The 24,321-nt window shown below is 42.6% G+C and overlaps 1 protein-coding gene across 21 annotated transcripts in view; it reads right to left on the reverse strand.

The window, feature by feature from the left end:
• The window catches only part of DST (dystonin), a 748,258-nt gene that overhangs the window by 279,215 nt on the left and 444,722 nt on the right, over nucleotides 1-24,321 (reverse strand). For 20 of the 21 annotated variants that reach the window (XM_068281416.1, XM_068281417.1, XM_068281405.1 and 17 more), the window contains 11 exons: nucleotides 23,134-23,288; nucleotides 20,322-20,448; nucleotides 19,951-20,134; nucleotides 15,666-15,823; nucleotides 14,437-14,615; nucleotides 13,001-13,139; nucleotides 10,140-10,333; nucleotides 8,692-8,851; nucleotides 6,212-6,295; nucleotides 3,165-3,272; nucleotides 1,844-1,942 (listed from right to left, as the gene is read on the reverse strand). In XM_068281416.1, the coding sequence (XP_068137517.1) occupies nucleotides 1,844-1,942; nucleotides 3,165-3,272; nucleotides 6,212-6,295; nucleotides 8,692-8,851; nucleotides 10,140-10,333; nucleotides 13,001-13,139; nucleotides 14,437-14,615; nucleotides 15,666-15,823; nucleotides 19,951-20,134; nucleotides 20,322-20,448; nucleotides 23,134-23,288 (1,587 nt within the window). Of the gene's footprint in view, nucleotides 1-1,833; nucleotides 1,943-3,164; nucleotides 3,273-6,211; nucleotides 6,296-8,691; nucleotides 8,852-10,139; nucleotides 10,334-13,000; nucleotides 13,140-14,436; nucleotides 14,616-15,665; nucleotides 15,824-19,950; nucleotides 20,135-20,321; nucleotides 20,449-23,133; nucleotides 23,289-24,321 lie in introns of all 21 variants that reach the window. The other variant, XM_068281421.1, reaches the window with a different exon arrangement.

A 24,321-nucleotide genomic window follows, 5' to 3' on the forward strand; every position in this document is an offset into this window, starting at 1 on the left:
CACCCCAGCATGTGTATATAACTTACCAAAACATGCAAGACCACACAAAGCTGACAACAAACAGAATAGGACAGAGAATAAAGGTGACATATTTGCATTAACTCACAGTTACATGTAAAGGTTATCATTTGCAACTAATGCAAAGGCAGACCGTCTCTGTGTCTTTCTACAATAATAATGAATGTTATTACTGTGCGTAGACATATCAGTGATGCATAAGCTATACTTGATATTGATTATTAAGGCTACTGCTGTGTATATAAACTACTGATATAAAAAAAAATGAACTCATTCACGGCAACATACAAAAATGTAACACATACTTTGACATTATATTGTGTTCACTTATGTGCACCCAGACTATGATGTTCAGACCCCTAAGCAATTGTCATTATCCAGAAAAGCACAGCAATCCTCCACCACAAAGAGAGTGAAATACATGGAATGTAAAATGATGCGCCAAAGAGTAAAGGAAAGATTCATTCACCAAGCTGTTCTGATAGGTTTTATACAGAAAATGGAATCATGCTGCAAAGTAGTTTTAAGAGTAGGAAATTGAGTAAAAGCGTACCTGTCATCAAATAAAAAGTATTTAAAGGACAACTGTAGAGAGAAGGCTATGAGGCCTGCCATATTTATTTCATTTTAAGCAATACCAGTTACCTGGCAGCCCTGCTGATCTATTTGGTGCAGTAGTGCTTGAAGCTCACGAGAAACAAGTATGCAGCTAATCTTGTCAGTTCTGACAATAATGTCAGAAACCCCTAATCTGCTTCATGCTTTTTCAGGGACTATGGCTTAAAGCATTAGAGGCAGAGGACCAGCAGGACTGCCAGGCAACTGGTATTGCTTAAAGAGAATCTGTATTGTTAAAATCGCACAAAAGTAAACATACCAGTGCGTTAGGGGACATCTCCTATTACCATCTGTCAAAATTTCGCCGCTCCTCGCCGCATTAAAAGTGGTTAAAAACAGTTTTTAAAAGTTTGTTTATAAACAAACAAAATGGCCACCAAAACAGGAAGTAGGTTGATGTACAGTATGTCCACACATAGAAAATACACCCATACACAAGCAGGCTGTATACAGGCTTCCTTTTGAATCTCAAGAGATCATTTGTGTGTTTCTTTCCCCCTGTTCTCATGCACTGAAGTTTCAGGCTGCTCTTTTCTTCCTGCAAACAGCTTTGCCCTTGTCTGTAATTCTTCAGTATGTGAAAGCCCAGCCAGCTCAGAGGACGATTTATCCAGCTTGTAAAAGATAAGAGAGAAGAGAGAAGCTGCTCTAATCCTAAATAACACACAGGCAGTGTGCATAGAGGGGCCTGGAAGGGGGAGTTCATAGCAGAACCACAACACTGAAGAACTTGGCAGCCTTCCAGACACAGGACGACAAGTCTGACAGGGGAAAGATACATTGATTTATTACAGAGACTGTGATAGCAGAAAGTTCTACAGTAAGCCAGAACACATTAGAATAGCTTTTTTAACTTGTAGGATGATAAAAAACAGGATGCAATTTTTGTTACAGAGTCTCTTTAAAAGGAAATAAATATTGCAGCCTCCATATCCCTCTCGCTTTAGTTGCCCTTGAATGCAATCCTGGGAAACACAAGGCATTTAAATCCTTGTATAGCTTTTACTAAGTGCCCAATGAGCGTGTGATTCTAAGTGCAATGCATGGGTCTTTGTATAGGATACCCAGTTCATGAGACGCTGAGAAAGCAGCTTCACATGAAAATCAGCACTGTAGAATAGTAAGACTAGATTTGTTGCTTTTTTTTTACTTTTTGAAAAAAAAAGTGAGTTTTATTATAACACAATATACATTCACCAGTTCTTACCTCTTCTTCTTCCAACCTTTTCAAGGTTTCTCCTGAAAATTTAGTAAATTGGCTAATTAAAGTCAGCAGGGCAGTGTAGCGAGTTTTAAGGTCCATGAACTAAATAAACACAAAAAGGAGAGAAAAATAGAAAATAGAGTCAGTTATGAATACAAGACAAGAAATACATTCCTGTGGCTTTTAAGACTACCATACAATAAAATCCAACATTAAATATCAGTCAGTGTCTTTACATTATGCATGATCGGTAACATCATATGTGGCACATCAACATCATCCCCATCGTCACTAAATGTTGGATATTGTTTCAGTTCTGTTTCAGGCACTTTTCTTTTATATCAATATGTTAATAAGACATCTGTTTTATTTTGTTGGTTACAGAAAAAAAAGGTGGTGTAGCAGCTTCTTGGTGCTGACATTCTTGCCAAATCTTTGATGTTTTACTTTGCCTGTGCCAGTCATGACCTATGCCCAGTCAGAACCCATGCCCTTTATGTCATGTGGACACTGTAGGGACAACTAGGGAAATGGGGGAAGGGTGTGGCTGCTCTCTCTGCTAGATGCATGCCTCTCTACTGACTCACATCGGTTTCACTGGCTGTCATTCATGGGAGAGGTGTGGCTTGGGGGAGAAGTTGCAGCATCCTTGACACGTTGATGGTCATGTTACTAATGTGGTCATGGGTTCCAGGTGACAGGAAGTTTGAAGAAGTTAACAGGAACCCCAGTGCCAGCGGCATGAAGATAAGCACCAATAAATCGCTGCATTGAATGTTTTGCATTTTTTTATTGAACATATTTTGTTTTCCTTTAAAGGACAACTGAAGAGAGAGGTATATGGAGGTTGCCATGTTTTTTTTCCTTTTAAGCAATACCAGTTGCCTGGCAGCCCTGCTGACCCTCTGCCTCTAATACTTTCAGCCATAGCCCCTGAACCAGTATGCAGCAGATCAGGGGTTTCTGACATTCTTGTCAGATCTGACAGATTGGCTGCATGCTTGTTTCTGGTGTTATTCAGACACTTCTGCAGCCAAACAGAGCAGCAGGACTGGCAGGCAACTGGTATTGCTTAAAAGGATATAAACATGGCAGCCTCCATATACCTCTCTCTTCAGTTGTTCTTTAAGAAAGACATTTCCATGCACTAAATATATAACATATATTCCTATTCAGTGCATTTAAAGTCACTAATCTGTGGCTTTAAATCCTATATACTTCCTATAGTTCCACCTATGTGGTCTAATTATACTGCTAAATATAAATATTTCTGTGTCTCCATGAAGGCAAATATGTTCAACAAGCCTAACCATAGAACTCTCACCTCCTGCACAACAACATCTGAAGAGCTTTGAAATCTTCTACGTTTCATTGGAGACTTTTGGTGGGAATCCACCAATGCCCGATATGTCATTAGTTGTATTTCATAGTCCTGTTTAGAAAAAAACAAAACAATGCAGTTATAAAACAAAAACTCAAAACATTTTAATGCTGATCACACAAATATGTTATAAAATAATTTCTATGTTACAATATGTTCTTAATTTACACCTTTTCCAACAGCAAAATTATCTCCTCCCTGGGCTTCAAATACCACCGATATGCTGATGATACCCAAATCTATCTCCACACCCCTGATCTCTCCCCCTCCACCATGGACAAGGTCTCCTCCTGCTTCTCGACCATCTCCTCCTGGATGTCAGCTAGGTTCCTGAAACTTAATTTAGTTAAAACGGAGCTCCTCATTTTCCCGACCACGCCTCCTGGATATTTACGTCACTTTCAACAGCACTACCATCCGTCCTACCTCGCAGGCCCGTTGCCTGGGCGTGACCGTAGACTCTGCCCTCTCCTTCAGCTCCCACATCCAACATGTTACCGGGGCTTGCAATTTCCATCTTCGCAACATCTCCAAAATCGGCCCCCTTCTGACGCCAGACAACACCAAGCTTCTCATCCATGCCCTCATCTCCCACCTTGACTTCTCCCCTCCGTGAAGCCCTACACTAGCTCCCTATCTGCTTCAGCATCAGTTTAACCTCCCTGGCGTTCAGTTTCTGTTGGATTTCTGTGCAAAAAGTTATCCAATTAATTTTCATAACCTTTTTTCCTGTGACTTTTCAATCTCTGATCATTTATACTTCCAAGCTGCAGCTGCTCAACCTGCACTAATACAATAGAGATGATGGGCAGATTCAACCAAGAGACAGATCTTTATCTAATCAAATCTGATTAGAGAGAGATCGGTGGGCTGCCCATACTCCACAGGCTGATTTCATAAAAAAATTCAACATGAAATCGTTAGGGAATCGGCCACGCCCGTTGCCTCGTCGCTGCCCCCCCATGTAAAAATGTACTCCTGTATGCGGAGGATGTGTACTGAAGTCATGTGACGTCTGACGTCAGACGTCACATGACTTCAGTACACATCCTCCACATACAGGAAGATATGTGGAGCTGTGCAGACCGGCTGGGGCACTCGCTGGAACGAGGCTCGGTATGTATCTAGAGGGCAGCGGCTGCAGGGGGGGCATCGGGGGGCACTATGCCTTAGTGTCTAATGTGGCAGATAGTGTACAGGAGCCCCTGCACTTAGTTAACTTCTACAGTGGGGCTCCTGTAGCTAGGGGAACCCCCTGACCGGCATGCCTGACACTGTGTCGGGCATACCGCTTTCAGCAAATTTTCCTTGCCCGACACAGTATCGGGCATACCGCTCAGGAGGTTAAAGATTCTGTGCCTTACCTACAAATCTGTGCATAAGACCCACCCAACCTACATTTCTGAGCTTGTCCACAGATACATACCTGCCCACCCCATCCGGTCCACCAATGATCTCCACCTGACCTCCCCACGCACTTCTCACTACCATGTATGCTTACAAGACTTCTCAAGAGCTGCCCCCACCCCATGGAACTCCCTTTCCCCCCCCCCCCCCCACTCACTCCTTCCTTCAACTCCTTTAAACAAGCCCTCAAAACACATTTCTTTAATGGCTGTCGAGCACCTTTTCCACAGCCCTACCTTATGTGTCCCCCCCACCACCTTTAAGCCTTTGTAAGGGTCTCTCCCCCCCCCCCCCCCCCACACACACACACTTAGTGTGTCCTTCTTGATCTTGCCACCCCAGCTATGTCACCCTTCTCATGGACTAACTCGGACTTGATTTTGCTGGATCTCTGTAAAATCACATGATCAAGCATCGTATACCCTGTTTGCATGTATAACATTGTGCTATGCTATGCTATATAACCGTTTGCTACCTCTCTGTTACTCCTTGTTTACATTGTATGTATGCCTATTTATTGTCCAGCGATGCGTAATAAGTTGGCACTTTGTAAATACAATAAATAATGATAATAAGTATCATGCTAATAGAATTGTTATAAAGTGTTAGGGCCAGTTCAAAGTGGTCAGTTGTGTTGCACAATAATTCTGCATGTCAACTCACTTGCCCATACAATACTATGAGGCTGTTTACTGTAATGCTGTGTAACTGATCACATTATTCTAACTCACTGTATGCAGCCTTTGTATTAAAGTATTTGACCAGTCTCCATTGCAGTTCACACTCATAACATGTGCATTATGCAAGTGACCACTGTGAATCCAACCTTGTAGTTATGGTGTGCTAAAAAGGTCATATAAGGGAGTTCTAAATAATAATGCAACATAACCACTGTACATGGTGAAAATGGACTTAGCAAATGTTTCATGCCTTGCAACTGCACTTTTAAAACATTTTTGTCTTAAATATCTATTGCTAAATTGTTCCTTATTATCCATGTACAGCTCCTTAATAGTACTTTAGTACACAGTAGGAGTATGGCAGTGTAGGCCGGTACTCTGTATATTCCAATATAAAGAACTTAACATGATCCATGAACTGTATTCTGTCAGAAAAAATATATATTTCTATAAAAACTGCCAAGTTTGTGGCCACTTAAGCTTGCCAGGACGTAGATTTCAACAATTCCCTGCCATGCACTTACGCCATTTCCCATCGCTCTCGCCAACCCAGCGATGCTGCAGCCTGCTTACTCTGCTGTCACAGCAAAAGCAAAGCTCCATATCCAGGTCACTGACGCGTGATTACTGTGAGCCAATCACAGTAATCACAGAGCTAAAACAGGGAAAGGACGGCTCTGCCCCTTCAGGGGACAAAGCAGTCTGGTGCTAAAGAGGTTAAAAGATAACTGCACTGATTTCCACTGCAGTTAGCCATTAAATGTACTGCTTTAACCCTCTTATTCCATTACACAGCTAACATGGTGCATGCTCTATACTAAGCATTGATTCAGTAGACATCTCTATACGACTGTATGTTTTGGCTAACCAATAGGGGCAGCAACTAAGTAGTAAAAATATTACCTTAATGGATAAGGAGTACTGCTCTGAATACTTCTGACATTCATCAATCTTGCTTTGCTTCATCTCAATTTCGGAAATCAGCATCTGTTGTACATATGACATCAAGTAAAATGAAAGCTGTTAAGTTTACATTGCAGAAGCAGCTGTAGAAGAGTTCCCAAAAGTGACCTAAATAAAAAGGTTGTAATGCACTGCCCTCACATACACAATTTCATGGACTCTTGGTGGCACAATATCATGTGGTATACAAATCCAATTTCTGACATACGTTAATGACCAAGGTCTATAACAAAGATCATATATAACAGACAGTGACAATAAGAGAGCATGATTTCCTCTGGGAGCTCTGGCAGATGAATCTATAAAATAAATGCACACCGCTAAGTAAAATAATATTGAGCAGAAAATTCTCCTAGCATGTGAATCTCTACTGACTCAAGAAGGGATTTAAATCTAGCAAATTAACATTACTAACTAATTATTTAAACTTGGTAGCCTAAAGGTTTTCTTAAAGTCCACCCTGTATGTAAAAAATACACTCAGAACTTTAGATTATATAAGAATATTATGTGTGTTATGGTCAGGAATAAGGAGCATGGCCTTGACCACTCAGGGCTAATGTGCCTTAGGAAATACCAAATTTATGGGTTTGTTTTTGGTCATGTTATACTTGAAACAGTGGGTGTCATGTAAAAGAAGGCAGTAAGATTTCTCTACCACTCTGAAAATAATCCATCTGGCAGCCTTAAAGATTACACAGGCCAGCAGGACATGTTTGAAAGTAAATAACCGCATACACAGACAAACATCCATGCCAGCAGCATTGGCAGCTTTAGTATATTTACTTAAAATAAAATGCTGTATGCAAATAATCGAAAATCTTCTTAAAGAGAACCCGAGGTGGGTTCTAAGAATCCAATTAGCATACAGAGGCTGGGTCTGCATATAATACCCAGCCTCTGTTGCTATACTGTCTCCCCCCTGCGCTCTGCTATGCCCCATAAATCAATCGTCGTGCTGGCAACGGCTGTTTACATGTGAAGTGTCAGTCTGCAGTTCCCCCGCCTTCTCCATAGCGCCGGTCACCACCTGCGTCCCTTCCCTCCCTGCTGATTGGAGGAAAGGGACGCAGGCGGGGACCAGCGCTATGGAGGAGGCGGGGGAGCGGCAGACTGACACTTCACATGTAACCAGCCGGCTGGCGACACGCTGCGTGTCTCCAGCACGGCAATTGATTCATGGGGGACAGCAGAGCTCAGAGGGGGGCTGAGGGGAAACAGTATAGCAACAGAGGCTGGTCATTATATGCAGAACCAGCCTCTGTATGCTAATTGGATTCTTAGAACCCACCTCGGGTTCTCTTTAAAGAAGTTATCATAGATACTCAAATATAAACCTATTCAAGTATACACCAAAATCCCTAAACTTATCCGAGAAAACAGGTAAATGATACCAAGGTGGCCTTTACTGTGCCCCTTTTATGGTCCTGCTGCTACTGTCCTGGTTTTCCCAACACTGTCCTGATTCTCTTTGCCGCTTCCATGCCCGTTCCCCTCTGCCAATTGCCCTGGCTGTCTCACCACATGCATAGTTCCTAGAAAAAGGTTCTTGCACCAATGGTAAGCAATAGATGTGCAGGGATCCACTCCGGAGTCAGGAGCAATCAGCAAACGTTCACCACGATCCGCACCATCAGTATAAATTTTTATTCAAAACGTTAAAACATGATAAAAAGTGTGGGTCGTGCACCGACCCACACTTTTTATCATGTTTTAACGTTTTGAATAAAGATTTATACTGATGGTGCGGATCGTGGTGAACGTTCACCACATGCATAGCACACATATTAATGGGGATGATCAGTATACCTACCATTCTTTGCTTCAGCTGCCAGGATTTTCGTCATTTCTAAACTGCTAAATTGTCCACAAATGCTCAGCGTGGCTGTGGTCATTTTGCAACCATAACAAGGTTAAATGTTGGAGAATGTGGCAACAGGAAGCAGCTGCGACTGGAGACCCAATGGGGTGGGTTGTGGAAAAGTAGCTATAATGATCACCCTTGGCATACTATGTATGACAAGACACAAGACAAATAACATTTATATTGCGCTTTTCTCCTTGCGGACTCAAAGCGCCAGAGCAGAGCAGCACCCACTAGGGCGCGCTCTATTGGCAGTAGCAGTGTAAGGGAGACTTGCCAAAGGTCTCCTACTGAATTAGTGCTGGCTTACTGAACAGGCAGAGCCGAGATTCGAACCCTGGTCTCCTGTGTCAGAGGCAGAGCCCTTAACCATTACACCTTCAGCCAACTGCTACTGTGTATGCACACACTGCCCTGGGTGAGCAGAAAAGGTATGAAGGTTGCTGGGCGGTGACCACATAATCACTGAGAATTATTTTTTATTGTTAATTTTGGAGAACAGAAATCTCCCGTTTATATTTGAAAAAATAAGAAACAAGTTAATGTTTTTGACATACCTTCTGTTGGTCTAGCTGTTTAGACAATGCTTTGCTGTCTGACACACTTCCTTGCAGTTTAACATGCGTTTCCTCTATCTGTCTGATCCATGAATCAAGAGCCAAGTGTGATTCTTTATAATATTTCAGTGATTTGCTGATTCCATCTAAGTCTCGTAGCCTACAAAAAGAAAAGTATCAACCTCCATTCTTCCAAAATGCTGTAGTCATGAAACAACCAATGAAGACGTGTAGTTACAGACATGGTAGTATTAACACTTTTTTATTTAGCCGTTTTCCTGTTTATGTTGCAGTAGAAATCACACTCAGCAGTTTAAGTCTTACCAAATAATCTATGTCAGAAACCACCTGTATGAAAATGTTCAACACTAGCCACAAACAATCGAAATGTGATCATTAAAGAACACTTACCGTTCAATAAAAGATTGCATCTATAAAAATGCAAAGTGACAATAATGATTGCTTAACTGCACTCATTGCCAAGGAAATGCAGTTATTTCCTAAAAATAGGATAGCTAGAAAAATGAAATCAAACTGCACCTAATAGATTGTTTTAAAATTATTGCTTTAGGTATGACCCTTCTAAAACTGACAATTGAAGCAGGCTGCACTTAAGTTTATGACTTTCTGGCCAGCAGTAAAGGAAAAAAAATGACTTAAAATGCGTGCTTCTAAAGTTAATAATCTGATCATTATTTGAAATAAACTTATTTATGCAAGATGCACCCAGAAGTGTAAACGATGCCTGCATTATCCTTACCTTTAGACATCACAAGCACCATATGCATGATCTTGGTACCCAAAGTATGTGTGGTCATTTTGAATACTTAATTTTGTCTGTGCAGAATGTCAGTGTTTCCAACAAGGGATAAGAGGCGCCCACAAAGAATGAAATATTTAAAATCTAAAACATGAAAAATTGAGGTGGCTTACCTCAATAATGACACCATTAAGATGCAGGAAAACTGTTTATTAGCACTAGGCAACGTGTTTCGTGACTCCAAACGCCTCACTTTATCAGGCAAAAATTCAGTGCTGGGTGTGCAATAAAGCCAGGTATTGAGCGTCTCTCTGTCAGTGTTTGATTTTATGGGGTTCAATGCCCAATTGACACAACAAAAAAGTGTATGCTCTGACACAGCAGTGCTTGCAGCATGGAGGCAACCACTGCTAGTACTGATATATCAGTTTGAGCTAATAATTAGAAATGAGCAAGAATTGATGAGCAAGAACTTTGCATAATCGTAATTAACAGATTAAGATCATCACTACTAATGACAGCTATTGGTGACCAACAGTGTTTAAAGCAGTTTTTTTTTCTCATGATTCTTTAAGATTGTTAATTCTGGTGAAATGTGGAATGTAAATATTTAGTTTGCTCTATACAAAAAAAAAAAACAATTAAAGATTTGTATGGCGATTAACCATATCATGAACATATTATGCACCTGTTTTCGATCTGGGAGTGTACACTTTGCCACCTCTCTGCAATCTGGTCTGCTTTTTCTTTGTGCCAATCAAAGTCGAGATCCCGTTCCTTGTGTACTTTGAACATTTGATCACTGATGGCCTTGGCTTTCTGTAATTCATCTTCTAATGCATGAAACACCTCTCTCTTCTCATCAACATCTGACCGCCATTGCTTTAAATAAAATAGCAATTCATTATTTAAACATAAACCAAACAGTGATATTTCTTAATGATTAAGAACACATCCACTTAAAGGGACCATGAACAGAAGAAATAAACAGAATCTGGACTTACCAGGGGCTTCCTCCATCCCCCCGTAGCCTGCAAGGTCCCTCGTTGTCCTCTGGGTCCCCTACATGGTCCCACTGGCAGCTCCGTTAACCCCGTGACTTTGGCTGAAGTCACGCAGGAGCGGCCCGCTGCGCACCCAGTGCGATCACGCGCCTGTCAGTGTAAGCATCCTGCGCAGTTCAGTCTTTCAAGAACCATGCATGAGCTGAGCAGGACCCTTACGTTGACTGGCACGGTGACGCGTGTGCACATTCAGTCAAAGTCGCTGGGTTAATGGAGCTGCCAGCGGGACCATGGAGGGGATCCAGAGGATGTCGTGAGACCTTGCAGGCTACGGGGGAAGCCCCAGATAAGTCTAGATTCTGTACAGGGTAACTTTAAGAATATTTTTGATCTCTGGTAGTTTTTGCTTTCTAGGGACTGGAAGCATGCTATGTATAGAAAGCACTGCTTCTCAGGTGCATAATCCAAGGCCAGCAAAGACCTTGGAAAAAGAGTAATCCACGAGGATCCATGCTGGACAAAGAAGATGTTAGATTTCCTTTTTTTAATTGTAAAACAAACGTTTGCCTTAAAACCGAAGGTATTTGCAATTATTCAGGTTGGAGTGAGCATATGATGTCTCCCATGATGCATCACTGCTGAATATGCAAATCATCCTTTTATTGTCCCTGTAAACCAGGGGCCCCCCAAACGTTTTTGGTCATGTGCCGAAACGACATACTTCATACTGCTGAGGGACCGTAACATACATAAAGTGATGTTGAAAAACATTACACTGAAAGAGAAACCGTGACCAAGAATAGAACTTCATCCTAATCAGTAGCCGATATCCCCTTTTACATGAAAAATCTATTCCTTTTCACAAACGTATCATTAGGGGTCTCTGTATGGCTAATATTGTGGTGAAATCCCTCCCACAAGAAACTCTGAGGACCATGGTACTCCTGGCAGTTTCCTGTCTGTGAACCTTGTTGCATTGTGGGAAATAGCTGTTTACAGCTGTTTCCAACTGTCAAAACAGCAAGCAGCAGCTGCATCACCTGCCAGCAGTAAACATGTCACCATGTGATAAATGTCAGAATGTAAATCAGGGATTTAAAAGATTTTACAATAGGCAAACACTGACTACATCATGTATACATAATTATTGTAAAAATGAAGCACTTTGTAATTACATTATTTTCACTGGAGTTCCTCTTTAATCTAGGTATTGATTCCCTTCAACCATGCCCGGAGGAAAACTCCCAACAGCAGCCAATCAATTATGCGGCGCCCAAAGAACATCTTTGTGCACCAGACAGTGAAGCATACCCAGGTGACAACATGCCGTCCAGATGGGTAGCAGTGTCACCTGATGCAAAATTGGATTGGAAGCCAGCGAATGACTGCTTGCTGGCTTCTACAGTATGTGGATGGGTGGTGCCAGCACTGCTATTCTATATGCGGGCCGCCGATTTTTAGAGGTGCAGTGGGCAGCATCTATAAGTTATACATTTTGTGTTTGGAGGGCCAGTGAAAATGCCTCAAAGGGCCGCATTTGGCCAGCGGGCATTAGTTTGAGGACCACTGCTGTAAGCTAAACACACCTCCAGATCTGCTGGAATGCAATGATGAGTCAGCTTGTTAATTGTATAGAGCCACAATAATCCAACATGCATACAGACTGTTTAAAGAGACTCAGTATAAAAAAAAACCTCCCCTGGGGGGTACTTACCTCGGCAGGGGGAATACTCAGGGTACCAATGAGGTTTCCCCAATCCCTGTAGCTGCAGGCAATCCAGCGCTGGCTCCCCGAAGCCTCCCGTAATCCTCCCCCGACAAGGCTTGATATATTTACCTCACCAGGATCCAGCGCAAGCGCAGTAGCAGCTCTTCCTTTGGGCTAGGTGGAAATAGCCAAGCCTGATCATATCCGCTCTACTGCGCAGGCGCAAAAGGACTTGCGTCTGCGGAGTAGAGCAAATCGATCTGGTTTGGCTATTTATGCCTTACCCGAACGAAAAGCCACTAGTACGCCTGCGCTGGATCTCGGAGAGCTAAATATTTACATCTCCACACTTCGGGGGACCCGGGCAGGCTAACGGAGCAACGGAGGACGGGAGAAGCCTCGTTAGGATCCAGAGGCTTACACCTCCCGAAGTGAGTATGCCACAGAGGGGTATTTTTTTATTACAGGATTTATTTGAGAAGAATTTATGAGTGCATTGAATTAATGTGGCTCTGTGGAGTAGGACTGGAAACACCCAGAGTTACAGACTACCCAGCAAGCTCATGGTGAACCAGAACTTCTTGGTTCTTTGTTAGAACCTTACACAATCCAAGAAATTCTGGTTCACCATAAGCTTGCAGGGTAGTCTAATATTTTTGCCCAGTGCAAAATACTCTTTAATAACTGTTCAAATTGTATGTACTTATAAGCAAAGCAAAATAATAACGATATATAAAAAAAATAAAAAAACTTTGATCTAGCTGACAAATATTTTATTTATCTGGGCATTTGCTTTTATAATGTTTTGCAATATACAAAGAGAGAGATGCAGTTTACCTTTAATGTGGCAATTAGTCTATCAATAGCCCCCCTGTCAGCTGTAATAACATCTTCCTCACACAGTTTGGTCTCGAAGGTCTTCACTAGAGTCTCGGCTCCTTGAGTATTCTTTAGCACCAGATTAATACTTTTTAACCTATGTAATGTTAACAGAAAACAGTCACTGTTAGATTGTATGTACTTTCTCAGACTTCAATATCAGCTGTTTTACATTACAAAAATATGCTTTGACCATTTCAGAGAATAATACTCTGAATCTGATTACTTGATGATTAAACATGACAGGATCAGATAAACTAGATAATAATCATAATATCTATAGGTGACAGTGACAGATAGACCAACCAAAAACATTACAGAAGAGTAAAATGAGTAGGCTATGCTGGCAGACAGACAGATGACTGGACCTGCAAAATACAAGTATTCATAAACATAAAACAGACATTTTAAATAAAATATGACAAGACGCAATGGGAGAAATCTCTATTCCCTAAAAGAGGTTCAGCCTCAGACGTTAAAGCGAACCTTAAGTCAAGTAAACAAAAATGAGATTTACTCACCTGGGGCTTCCCTCAGCCCCCAGCAGCCGATCGGTGCCCTCGCAGCTCCGCTCCGATGTCCCAGGACCCGCCGGCGAGCACTTCCGGTTTCGCCGTCACCGGCCGACAGGCATGGGAACGCGAGTGATTGTTCGTGTTCCCAGCCTGTATATCGCCCCCTATGCTGCTATTGCGGCCAGGAGGTCGCAATAGCAGCATAGGGGGCGATATACAGGCTGGGAACGCGAACAATCACTCGCGTTCCCATGCCTGTCGGCCGGTGACGGCGAAACCGGAAGTCGTCGCCGGCGGGTCCTGGGACATCGGAGCGGAGCTGCGAGGGCACCGATCGGCTGCTGGGGGCTGAGGGAAGCCCCAGGTGAGTAAATCTCATTTTTTTTACTTGACTTAAGGTTCGCTTTAAGGGCACTGACAATAACCCTAGGCTCAGTTCTCACTATATCAGATTCGTGCCATGCACAATGACAGTGGCACAGAACACTTGCTCCTCAAGTTTTACATGTGTCTGTTGCATTGGACATGTCATACATAGCATTGCTATTATGACATGTTCGACATCCTAGAGTTATCGAGCATGGCACAAGAGTGCATTCTACTGGTTGCAACAGACACAGTGGATTCATTGCAAACTGACCTGCATGAACAGATCCTATACATAAAATAGGATCTGTCAACATGTCTGCATACCTCTACTTACTGTTGGGGAACACTAAACTTTTTTTGTGCAAGTGGGAACAGAGCCTTATTCACTGACAGAGCCAGAGTTTTGTTTCTAAGCCCCATCCAAGTATTTCAGATGTCACTTTGTCCTCTGCTCTCTCTAAGATGAAAACATAATGACGTAATAGCATGAGCCTAAAGCAGGATACCTACTTCTCTAGGTAGATAGAGGACATAGAATACAGCTGGTTCATAGACTGGATGACTGTATTCAGCTCCGTTTGTAATGACTCAATGCCAGGGGATGCAGCAGCTTGACTGAAGAACTCCTCACATTTATCTGTAATTGATGATAAATCTATTTTCAGATGATCCAGCTCCTTCTTCAGTTTCTGCAGACAAAAATAAAAGTTCATACAAGTATTAGTAAAGAAAGCATCTACCAACAGTAGTATAATTTCATTTAATATGATTTGAAGATATACAGTATCTGCAACTTGAAATGCTAGAATACTGATAGGTTTATGAAAGAATATCATTGCTCAAATGCCTTCATATGGGAAGCACGGTCTCTTCTTGTCATTGGAACAAACTAAGAAAGTAACGAGTCTATAAACCTCTCAATAATTTGTGTATCCAAAACTGTACTAAAAACGTCTACAAATGTGGCTACAAAACTGTAACACTAGTAGCTGTAAATAACTGAAGCGAGCATCCAGGGACCTACAATGTTAAACTAGCAAATAAAAGAAACTATATTCTAGTTTTTCCACACAAAGATTTCACATTTTCCTTAAATTACACTTTAAAGGGAGTCTGAAACAATTAAAACAAAACAAAACCAGATAAAAACCCAAGGAGATGGAAGGTTCAGGGTCCTATAGAGCCATTCTGTTCCACTCCTGGTCCCCTAGTTCCAACGCTGTCTCCCCCGTTAGCAGTCTCCTACCAATGGGTTGGAGACTGCTCTTTGCCGCTGTGGTAGGCTTGGGAAGTCTTCGGGAGCGCTCCTGAAGACTTCTTCCCGAAGACTGAGCGGCTGTAGACAGGCGGCTCTGTACTGCATATGTGCGAGCTTGCTGTCTCATGCGCTCGCAGTACGAAGCCGTCCATCTTTGGGGGCACTCAGGCTCCCAAAGACTTCCAAAGCCTCCCGCAGCAGGAGATTTCAACGGAGGAGCCTGCATTGGAACGAGGGGATCAGGAGAGGAACAGGAAGGCTCTATAGGACCCATAGCCTTCCCTCTCCTTAGGTAAGTATCTGTTTTTTTGTTTTATCACTTCAGACTAACATTAACATTAAACAGACTAGTTCCCTATTACTTCCTAGATATTACAGAATCAACTCTGAAGAAACATGTCACCATTTTAGCAAGGATATGGTATTCCTACCACATGAAGTGGGTACAACACACTCAACAGTGAATGAAAACTTTCCATACCTCCAGCTCAGAAATCCTTAGTGAACTTTCATGAAGATCATCCCTGTCTAGCGGTGTTCTGATTTGTCGTATGAGACGTTCCTCACAGCTCTCCAGTCTAAGACGGAAATTCCTAATCTCAGAAGTATACAGGTTGTAAATGGATTCTTCTTGTTCCTCTGTCAATGGAAAAATACTCCAGTGAATTTTATACCTTGCTGACGTGTAACTACAGGCAAAAATGTTAGTCTTACACAGATTTTATAGTTTTTATGCAGTTTTTATTGGCTACCAGCATCCCTGCTGGGAGATGTACCCAATATCTTCTCAAGTGCCGCAGGAAAAGCCAAATGGAGCAACAGGTAATAAGAAATATGGTGGTTGTTTTGACCAATCTGTCTACATTAAAATCACTCTTATTGCCACGTAGAATACCTACATGAGCTAAGGTTAATATGTTTACCAATATATACTCGAATACAAGTCGACCTTGTGTATAAGTCGTCTCCAATATTCAACCCTCCTAAGCTGGATTTTTGATTGCCTCAAATATAAGTCTACCCAGCAAAGTGAATGGCTGCACTTGGGGCCCAGGAGAGGTTAATGACTGTACTGCATACAGTACTGCAGCCATTAACCCCTCCTGACCCTTAAGTGCAGCCAATAACTCCTCCAGGTCCCCAAGTGCAGCAATTATACAACCCTTTCCTGTGGCCCAGTATTTCCCCCCTGCCCATTTCTTTGTTAATTGTTGTGGCCAGGGCTTTCAGACCTGTTTTCTTCGCATTTCCTTTATCAAGAAAGTGTTACTTACCACTGGGTAAATGGCTGCAACTGGGAATGTCACTAATAGTACACACATTACTCAGTGTTGCTCGTGACTCATGTATAAGTCGACATCTATACTTTTATTAAGTGAGTCAGACCTAACTCTCTAAACTTATACTCTAGTATATACGGTATATAGAAATAAGAACACAAACATAACTCTAGCTGACTAATTATTGCAACAACACTAATTAATATATACTATCTGCAATAAGCAAGCAAACAAAGCTATTCTAATTGCTTTAAAATAGCAAATGAAGCACAGCAGCACCTTTCTGCTGCAATTCCTCGGCTAATATAAAGTCACTTGGCAGCACTGTCTAGCACAGAACACTGCACACAATATGCAATCAGTGTTGCCAACTCATCTCTTTAATTACTGACACATATGAATTATACAGGTTTTGTGGCTAGGTAGATGCAGTTAAGGCACTGATTATGTGCAAATAGCCCCAGAACCTGTATAACTTAGATGTGTCAGTAATTAAAGGGATGAGTTGGCAACACTGTGTGCGATACTCAGGGACAGAATATTAGACACTGCATGGAAAACACTAGAGTATTTATCCCACCTCAGCCCCTCCCCCCAAATTCCTTTAGATTGTAAGCTCACAAGAGCAGGGCTCTCTCAACCTTTGGTATCTTGGAATTTGCTATACATTTTGGTCATCATATTACATTTGTCACCGTAATTAAAGTGAACCTAAAGCCACGTAAACAAAATAAGATTAACTCAGCTGGGGCTTCCCTCAGCCCCCTGCAGCCGATCGGTGCCCTCGCAGCCCCGCTCCGATGGTCCAGGACCCGCCGGCAAACACTTCCGGTTTGGCCGTCACCGGCCGACAGTATATCGCCCCCTATGCTGCTATTGCGGCCAGGAGGCCGGTGAAACATTCAATTAAATGGGAAAAATCAATACCTTGCAGAACGCACAGTGCGATGCGCTGTGAAAAGTACACAGAAACGGCCCTGATGTGAACGATGCCTAAACTGCTTTGGACACAATTATAAAAACATAAAAGGGACAGTCCACTGATAAAAGAAGAATTTAGAATTCACCAAATTCAAACAGTAACACTATTTAGAATGAGACTGGAAAGAAAGATTATGGGTACAGCTTCCTTTTTCTCATGGGGACCCCAAGGAAATGACCTCCTATGGCAAGTCTACTAGCCATGCTATTGCTTAAAACTGAAACATCATGTAATTCACTTTGGTTTTGAAATGCACTTACCAGAGGAGTGAGTGTGAACTGAAAGAAAGATGAATATACTGAGTCTGGAAAGAAAAATATGCCAATTCCCATCATACAATAAGGTTTCACTAGCACACAATAGTGCTTTTAAAGCCACAGTTTAGCCTTCCATTCTTAATACATCGGATGGTGAATTTGAATTAATCAGCAATACACAAAATGATTTGCATTCCACATGTGTACTTTTGGCAATACTGTACATATATTAAAATTTTCCAGTGAATGGGCAGTGGCTTTTGTAGCTCCTTCCTGCAAAGCAAAGTGGGACAGATTTCCCCAGCATAAATGATAACATCTGACCCCGCCCACCTCCTCCATCTTCTGAAAGAAATTAAATCTTTAAGGCTGAGCACAGTGGCTACAGTTTCTCCCTGATCAGTTTGTAATAAAGAATGTAACCCTTTCCAAACCATTATACACCCCTAATTAACTCAAGTGAGAGGGTAAACTAGCACTATTATGCATATTCATTCAAATGAGAGGGGAAACTAGCACTTTAATGCATGATGTGCAGCGCAGTGGAAATAATATGAGTTAAGTCAGCCTGCCTCCTTCTTTTGAGAACTGAAGTCTAAAGCAAAGTAGTAGCAATTAGATGCATTATTGCTTTACCAACGTACATAATTGTGTATGATCACTAAATATATGGAAAAATGTGCTCCTACTGTATTAATCACACAGTAACCAAACAACTTTCCCTCTGATGCCTACATTTAACTACCCCTCCCTCTCTGATGCCTAAACCTAACAAATACCTAACCCTACCACCACCCCGCCCCCCCCCCCCCCCCCGGTGCCTAACCCTAAAAATACCCCCTCCGCAGACTCCTGTTTACTGATATTATGGGCACCGCCATAGGTGACTGTTATTAGTCGTGACTGGAGGCTATTATGAGTGATTGAGGAACCCTATAAAACAGGGGGCGCCAGGGCTCCACACTATGGAAGCTGTTGCAAGAGAAAATGTGCAAATTGTATAAAAAATATTCTGGTGCATTTGCAATCAGTTGCATGTAACCAAAGCAGTTAATTTGGGTACCAGAATAAAATTGGCAGATACCTGTAATGGCAGCCAATCACAGCAATTAAAATAGGCACCTACAGCGTTGCCCATTTTACTTGGGCACCTCCGACACCAAATTAACGGTTTGGGTTACATGCAACTAATTGAAAGTGCACCTGAATATTAATAATCGTTTGATTCTTTTAGGCTGCTTTCCCAGTGGGACATTACAGCAGCCTGTAACGCAGCCCAACTCACAGTAATGAAAAATCAATGGGCTGTTCACAGTGCCCACGTTGCGCTACAGTGTAACGCTGCACATTCAATGCAAGAGCAGCATGCTGTGCGTTATAGGTGGTTTCAGCTGCGTTAGACTGTTTGCACATGCTCAGTAAGGGGAGAGTCCATTGTTCCTAGCCACATGGCTAATTAATATTCACTGCACTGTAGTGTTGTCCAGATCATAAACGATTCTGATCTTTGATCCGGATCTTTTTTGTGAGTCGAATCATCCGGATCATCACAATGAATGATTCGGTTCACAGTGGATGTCTGGAAGAAACAGGAACTGCAGCTTCTGTGCACAAGCACAATCTTCCTGCTGCATCTCTCCCTTCCCCATTAGCACCCTCAATGTGCCCTCATTCTCCTGCACCTCTCACTCTGCTGCACCCCTGCTTCCTGCTTCCCTAGTAAAATGATTCAAAGATCCGGATCTTTTCAATGATCCCATTCGAATCATTCGAATCATTGAAAAGATCCGGACTTCCCAGGATAGAACGTAAACGGCGAACCAAGAGCCGCATAACGCGACTTAATCTGACATCCAACTTCAACACCACCATGCGTTGCATTAGGGGCACGTTATGCGACCTTAGTGTCCCCTAAAACGCAATGTCTTGGTGTGAAAGAGGCCTTAGACATTCATGCCTAATAAAACTGCACATAAACCTTTGTAACTGGTATATGTAGATTATAAAATTCTACAAAAAAACTGACCATGAATTTAGGATTAAAAAATTCAGAATGTACTGCCATAGGCAGGAACAGTAGATGTGTTGGTGAGTAACTCAAACTGCCTAAAGCCTAAAGTACTTGTAACATGTTTTTGGCTTTAAAAATTGTAGAAATGATTACAAAATAATAAGCCATGTGTACAAGATGGGGTCACTTCTGCAATGCTACATTGCATCATAATCCATATACGTAGCCAGGATTACCTCTTTCTGCAGATTTCAGCAGCTCCTCATAGTACAGCTTGCAGACATTGACCTCTCTCTCTATCTGAGCTATGTCAGAGACCGAAAACATCTTTGACTCCTGGCTATCTTCCATGAATTCATCAAACCGAGATTTCAGATTGCTCATGACTTGCTGATGCTCTCCAGGCAGCAAAGTTTTGATCTGCAATGAGAAGGACGCAGATAACACATGATACTGAAATCACATATTGGAAAAAAAAAAATGCTTTCACCGATAATAAAACTGCAAATACAAAATGACAATGTAATACAAGTTTGCATATTCTCTTGTTTTACATCGAAACACATGTGGCCATATAACACAGTCATTAGCCCTGTGTAAGACTTACAGAAGAAACCTTGCTAGCCCGGATTGCCTCGATTTCACTCATCATGAAGTGCCAGGAAACCATGCTCTTCATGTTTAAATGGGACTCATGCCAGAGGGATAACACGCTCTGATACATTTGCTCAATCCTAAAAAGAAAGCAGACAGAAAACTGATCAAATTGGTCTTCATGGCTTGTCAACCAGCTAACAGCTTCAAGAGTAACTAGTTAGGCATAAAATACACAATAAATTCTCTACTGCAGGCTGATACAGCAGTAGAAAGGATGCTAACCAGGCAATTTAAAAAAAAATCATTCTTACTTTTTTTTTTCATGTACATTTCTCTCCCCATGCCTCCAGGCTCTAAGAGGGTACGCACGGCCGGAGAAGAGAAGTGACAGGCATGCAGAATCAGCCTGATTGGCTGAAGCCTCTGTCACTCATCTCTTTGCGCTGCTATTGGCCGCCTGGTCTCCTCTTGTCTGCGCTGGTCGCAGCTGCTGTTAGAGCGCATGAAGGGGGGTCAGAGGCTATCTCTTGTCACTGTCCTCTGCCCCCCCCCCCCCTTGCCTTCTCCCTCTTCCCCGCACTGAAGTTTGGGGAAGGATAAAGGCGGCGCACACAGACTCCCAGAATAATGGTTCAAGGCGCTGCAGTATACTTCTATACTCTCTGCACTACCACCGGCGGTAGTGCAGAGAATAGATGGGAATGACATTGCTTGGATCTATTATTAGGAGAGTCTGTGGCTGCTGCATTTATTCCTCCCCACTGTGCACAGAGTCAGTGCGGGGTGGAGGGGGATGCGGGGGTGGGTTGGGGGAAAGAAGGATCTAGCCAGACACAAGATGGCCCCTGCCAGCAACAGGACCCTTCTAATATATACATATATAAATCAAAAAAATCAAAACATGGACACTACAATACATCTGTTATGTAAGTCGAGCATGTATTTATCTACTTTCATATGTGTTTTTTTGGGGGGCCATTTTATAGCTAACAGTTACTCTTTAAGCTCTTGAGGACTGCAGGGCTAAACCCCCCTAGTGACCAGGCCATTTTTAGTAAAATTGGCCACTGCAGCTTTAAGGCCAAGCTGCAGGGCCGCACAACACGGAACACAAGTGATCCTCCCCCCCTTTTCTACCCACCAACAGAGCTCTCTGTTGGTGGGGTCTGATCGCTCCCCCCATGTTTATTTTTTTTTAAATAAATATTTTCATTTGTGGTTTTTTTTTTTTTTAAATCCTGTTTCTTTAACCCTCCTGGCGGTCTATTAAATTCCGCCAGGAGGCAGCGCAGCAGTCTTTTTTTTTTTAAATCATGTAGCGAGCCCAGGGCTCGCTACATGATATCCGCTGTGCAGCGGCATCCCCCCGCTTCGATGATCTCCGATCAGGAAATCCTGTTCAAAGAATGGGATTTCCTGGAGGGCTTCCCCCGTCACCATGGCGACGGGGCGGGATGATGTCAGCAACGTTGTGACGTCATTGGGAGTCCCGATCCACCCCTCAGCGCTGCCTGGCACTGATTGGCCAGGCAGCGCACGGGGTCTGGGGGGCAGCGCGGGGATAGTGTCGATCGAGCGCGGGGCGGCGACGATCGGTGTGCTCACGCAGCTAGCGAAGTGCTAGCTGCGTGCAGCAAAAAAAAATTATGAAAATCGGCCCAGCAGGGCCTGAGAAAACCTCCTGCGTGGCTTACCACGTTCGGGGTTACCGCCAGGAAGGTTAAACTGCTTCCCTCCCTCCCCACAGCCAGCCAATTACGGCGATCGGCTGTCATAGGCTTCTGCCTATGAGAGCCGATCGCTCTCTTGTTCGCCAGGGGGACAGCCGTGTCACACAGCTGTCCCCAGTGCAGTGCTGCTGCTGATCGCAGCGCTGCACAGTGTAAACAGACGGCGATCACGCCGTCTAACAGTCTCCCGAGCGGCAATAGCCGCTCGGAGACTGAAGGCGGGGCAGAGCTCTGCCCCCCAAGCAGGAGATACGCGCGCAGCCTGAGCGCGATCTCCTGCAAAACAGAGCCCCAGGACTTTACGCCAATTGGCGTTAGGCGGTCCTGGGGCTACCGCCGTGGCCACGCCCATCGACGTGACGCGGTCGGCAAGAGGTTAAAAAATCATTTATTCAGAAACATTCAGAAAGTGTTAGAGAACCGTTTCACTTCCCAGCTTGTAAGCCCCACTATGGACCTCTCCAAGACTCACCGTATGCCCTGCATAGCGTGCATTCTACTCGATGAAGCAAAAGCAAGCGACACACGGTGAACCTTTTGAGAGGATGCATGGCTGTTACATTGTATTGGCACCAGATCTGGGTGGCAACCGATGTGCTCACTAAGAACATTCACTAGTCTAGACCAACCCCAAATGTCTATATTATTGAGGAGGAAGCCGAGGAAAATGGTTCACTTGAAACTTCATCCATGAAATTTAACGGTCCTTGGGTGAATAAACTTTTGACAGAATTTCCTTTTTTATATAGCACATGTATATTACAAAGCACAGCGCAGAACACACATCATCATTTGCATAGTACTCAGAAAAACCCAGGATCCAATGGCATAGTTGCTAAATACTTTGTACTCTTGACAAAACACTTTAAATATGGGAGAAAAATCTAAATTACTGCTTAGCCACTCAAACTAGCCATGCAATATTATCCAATCAATACTATCAGCACCAGAAGCTACCTTTCAATTCATATCAGGCACCAAAAAAAAAAAATTACCAAATAGACTGCAGAAAAAAATATCAACTAAACTTATTCTATTCTCTAAATATTATGCAGGACTCTCTGCTGATTGTCACTGTTCATCAACACCTACCGGTTTGCTGCATCTACGGCCTCTTTGTTTGGTGGTGGCACTGTAAAGCACACAGAAGGCACCATGGCTTCATTGCCAGTGGGACTGATCACTTTCCACTTGGCACGATGCGAGTTGTTTCCCAGCACACATTCATCATCTTTATAAATGGTAATCTAAGCATAAAAGAGAAACTCTTTATCTGCTATTGTCTCCTTTCATATTCCACACAACATACATTACTTTACCTTTTTTGTTGCTGCTAAATGCTATTTTATCTGTAAGAACATTTCTGAAGGTGCCCATTAATGATATATTCTTGACTATACAATTCTACCACTTCTGTGTAATATGAGCTACCTGAAGTATACATCCAAAGTATATTCACTCATAGATTTGTTAAGATTGTATAATCAAGATCATATTCACTGATGGGCACCTTGAGGCTCAGTGCACACTAAGCATTTTTGTTCATTTATGCATGCAATGTCTCATGACTGACGCTTCTGAAAATGTACTGTGTCATTTTTTTACACGGAGCCATTAACTGCAAGGAGTAGGTCAACAACAATGGACACTATGGGCTTGATTCAGAAAAGGGTGCTAAGTGTTAGCACGCCAGTGAAAAGCCACTTTGCATGTGCTAACATGCTTTGCACGTGCTAAGTAGTTAGCACATGTAAACTACTTAGCACCGTAGTTAGCACATGTAAACTACTTAGCACCGTAGTTAGCACATGTAAACTACTTTGCACCCTAGTTTTTTTTAAAAAAAATCAGTGTTTATTCAACAAAGAAAAGGAACATATGACAGAATATGCAGTGTAGCAGTGCGCCTCCTAACTTTTCCAACAGTAGCTTCAGCATCAATTATCACTGTGGAAGATGAGAGGTATTGTTAACAATAATATAATGATCGTCACATAATATATAGAGCTCAGATTGAATTTAAATTTCCAAATATTCTATCTTTTACAAGATCATAATTAGCAAGATCAGGGGTATCTAACCATGGAGCTTACCACCCTAGTTAGCACGGTGCTAAGTAGTAGTTTGCATGTGTTAACTACGGTGCTAAGTAGTTTGTATGTGCTAACTACTTAGCACCCTAGTTAGCACGCCCAAAGCCTTTAGGTGTGCTAACTGGGTTAGCACCATTTACTGAATCGAGCCCCATATGTGTGCTTGTGTGTACATATTATATATAAT

This window comes from Hyperolius riggenbachi, chromosome 4, assembly GCF_040937935.1.
Source record: "Hyperolius riggenbachi isolate aHypRig1 chromosome 4, aHypRig1.pri, whole genome shotgun sequence".
NCBI lineage: Eukaryota > Metazoa > Chordata > Amphibia > Anura > Hyperoliidae > Hyperolius > Hyperolius riggenbachi.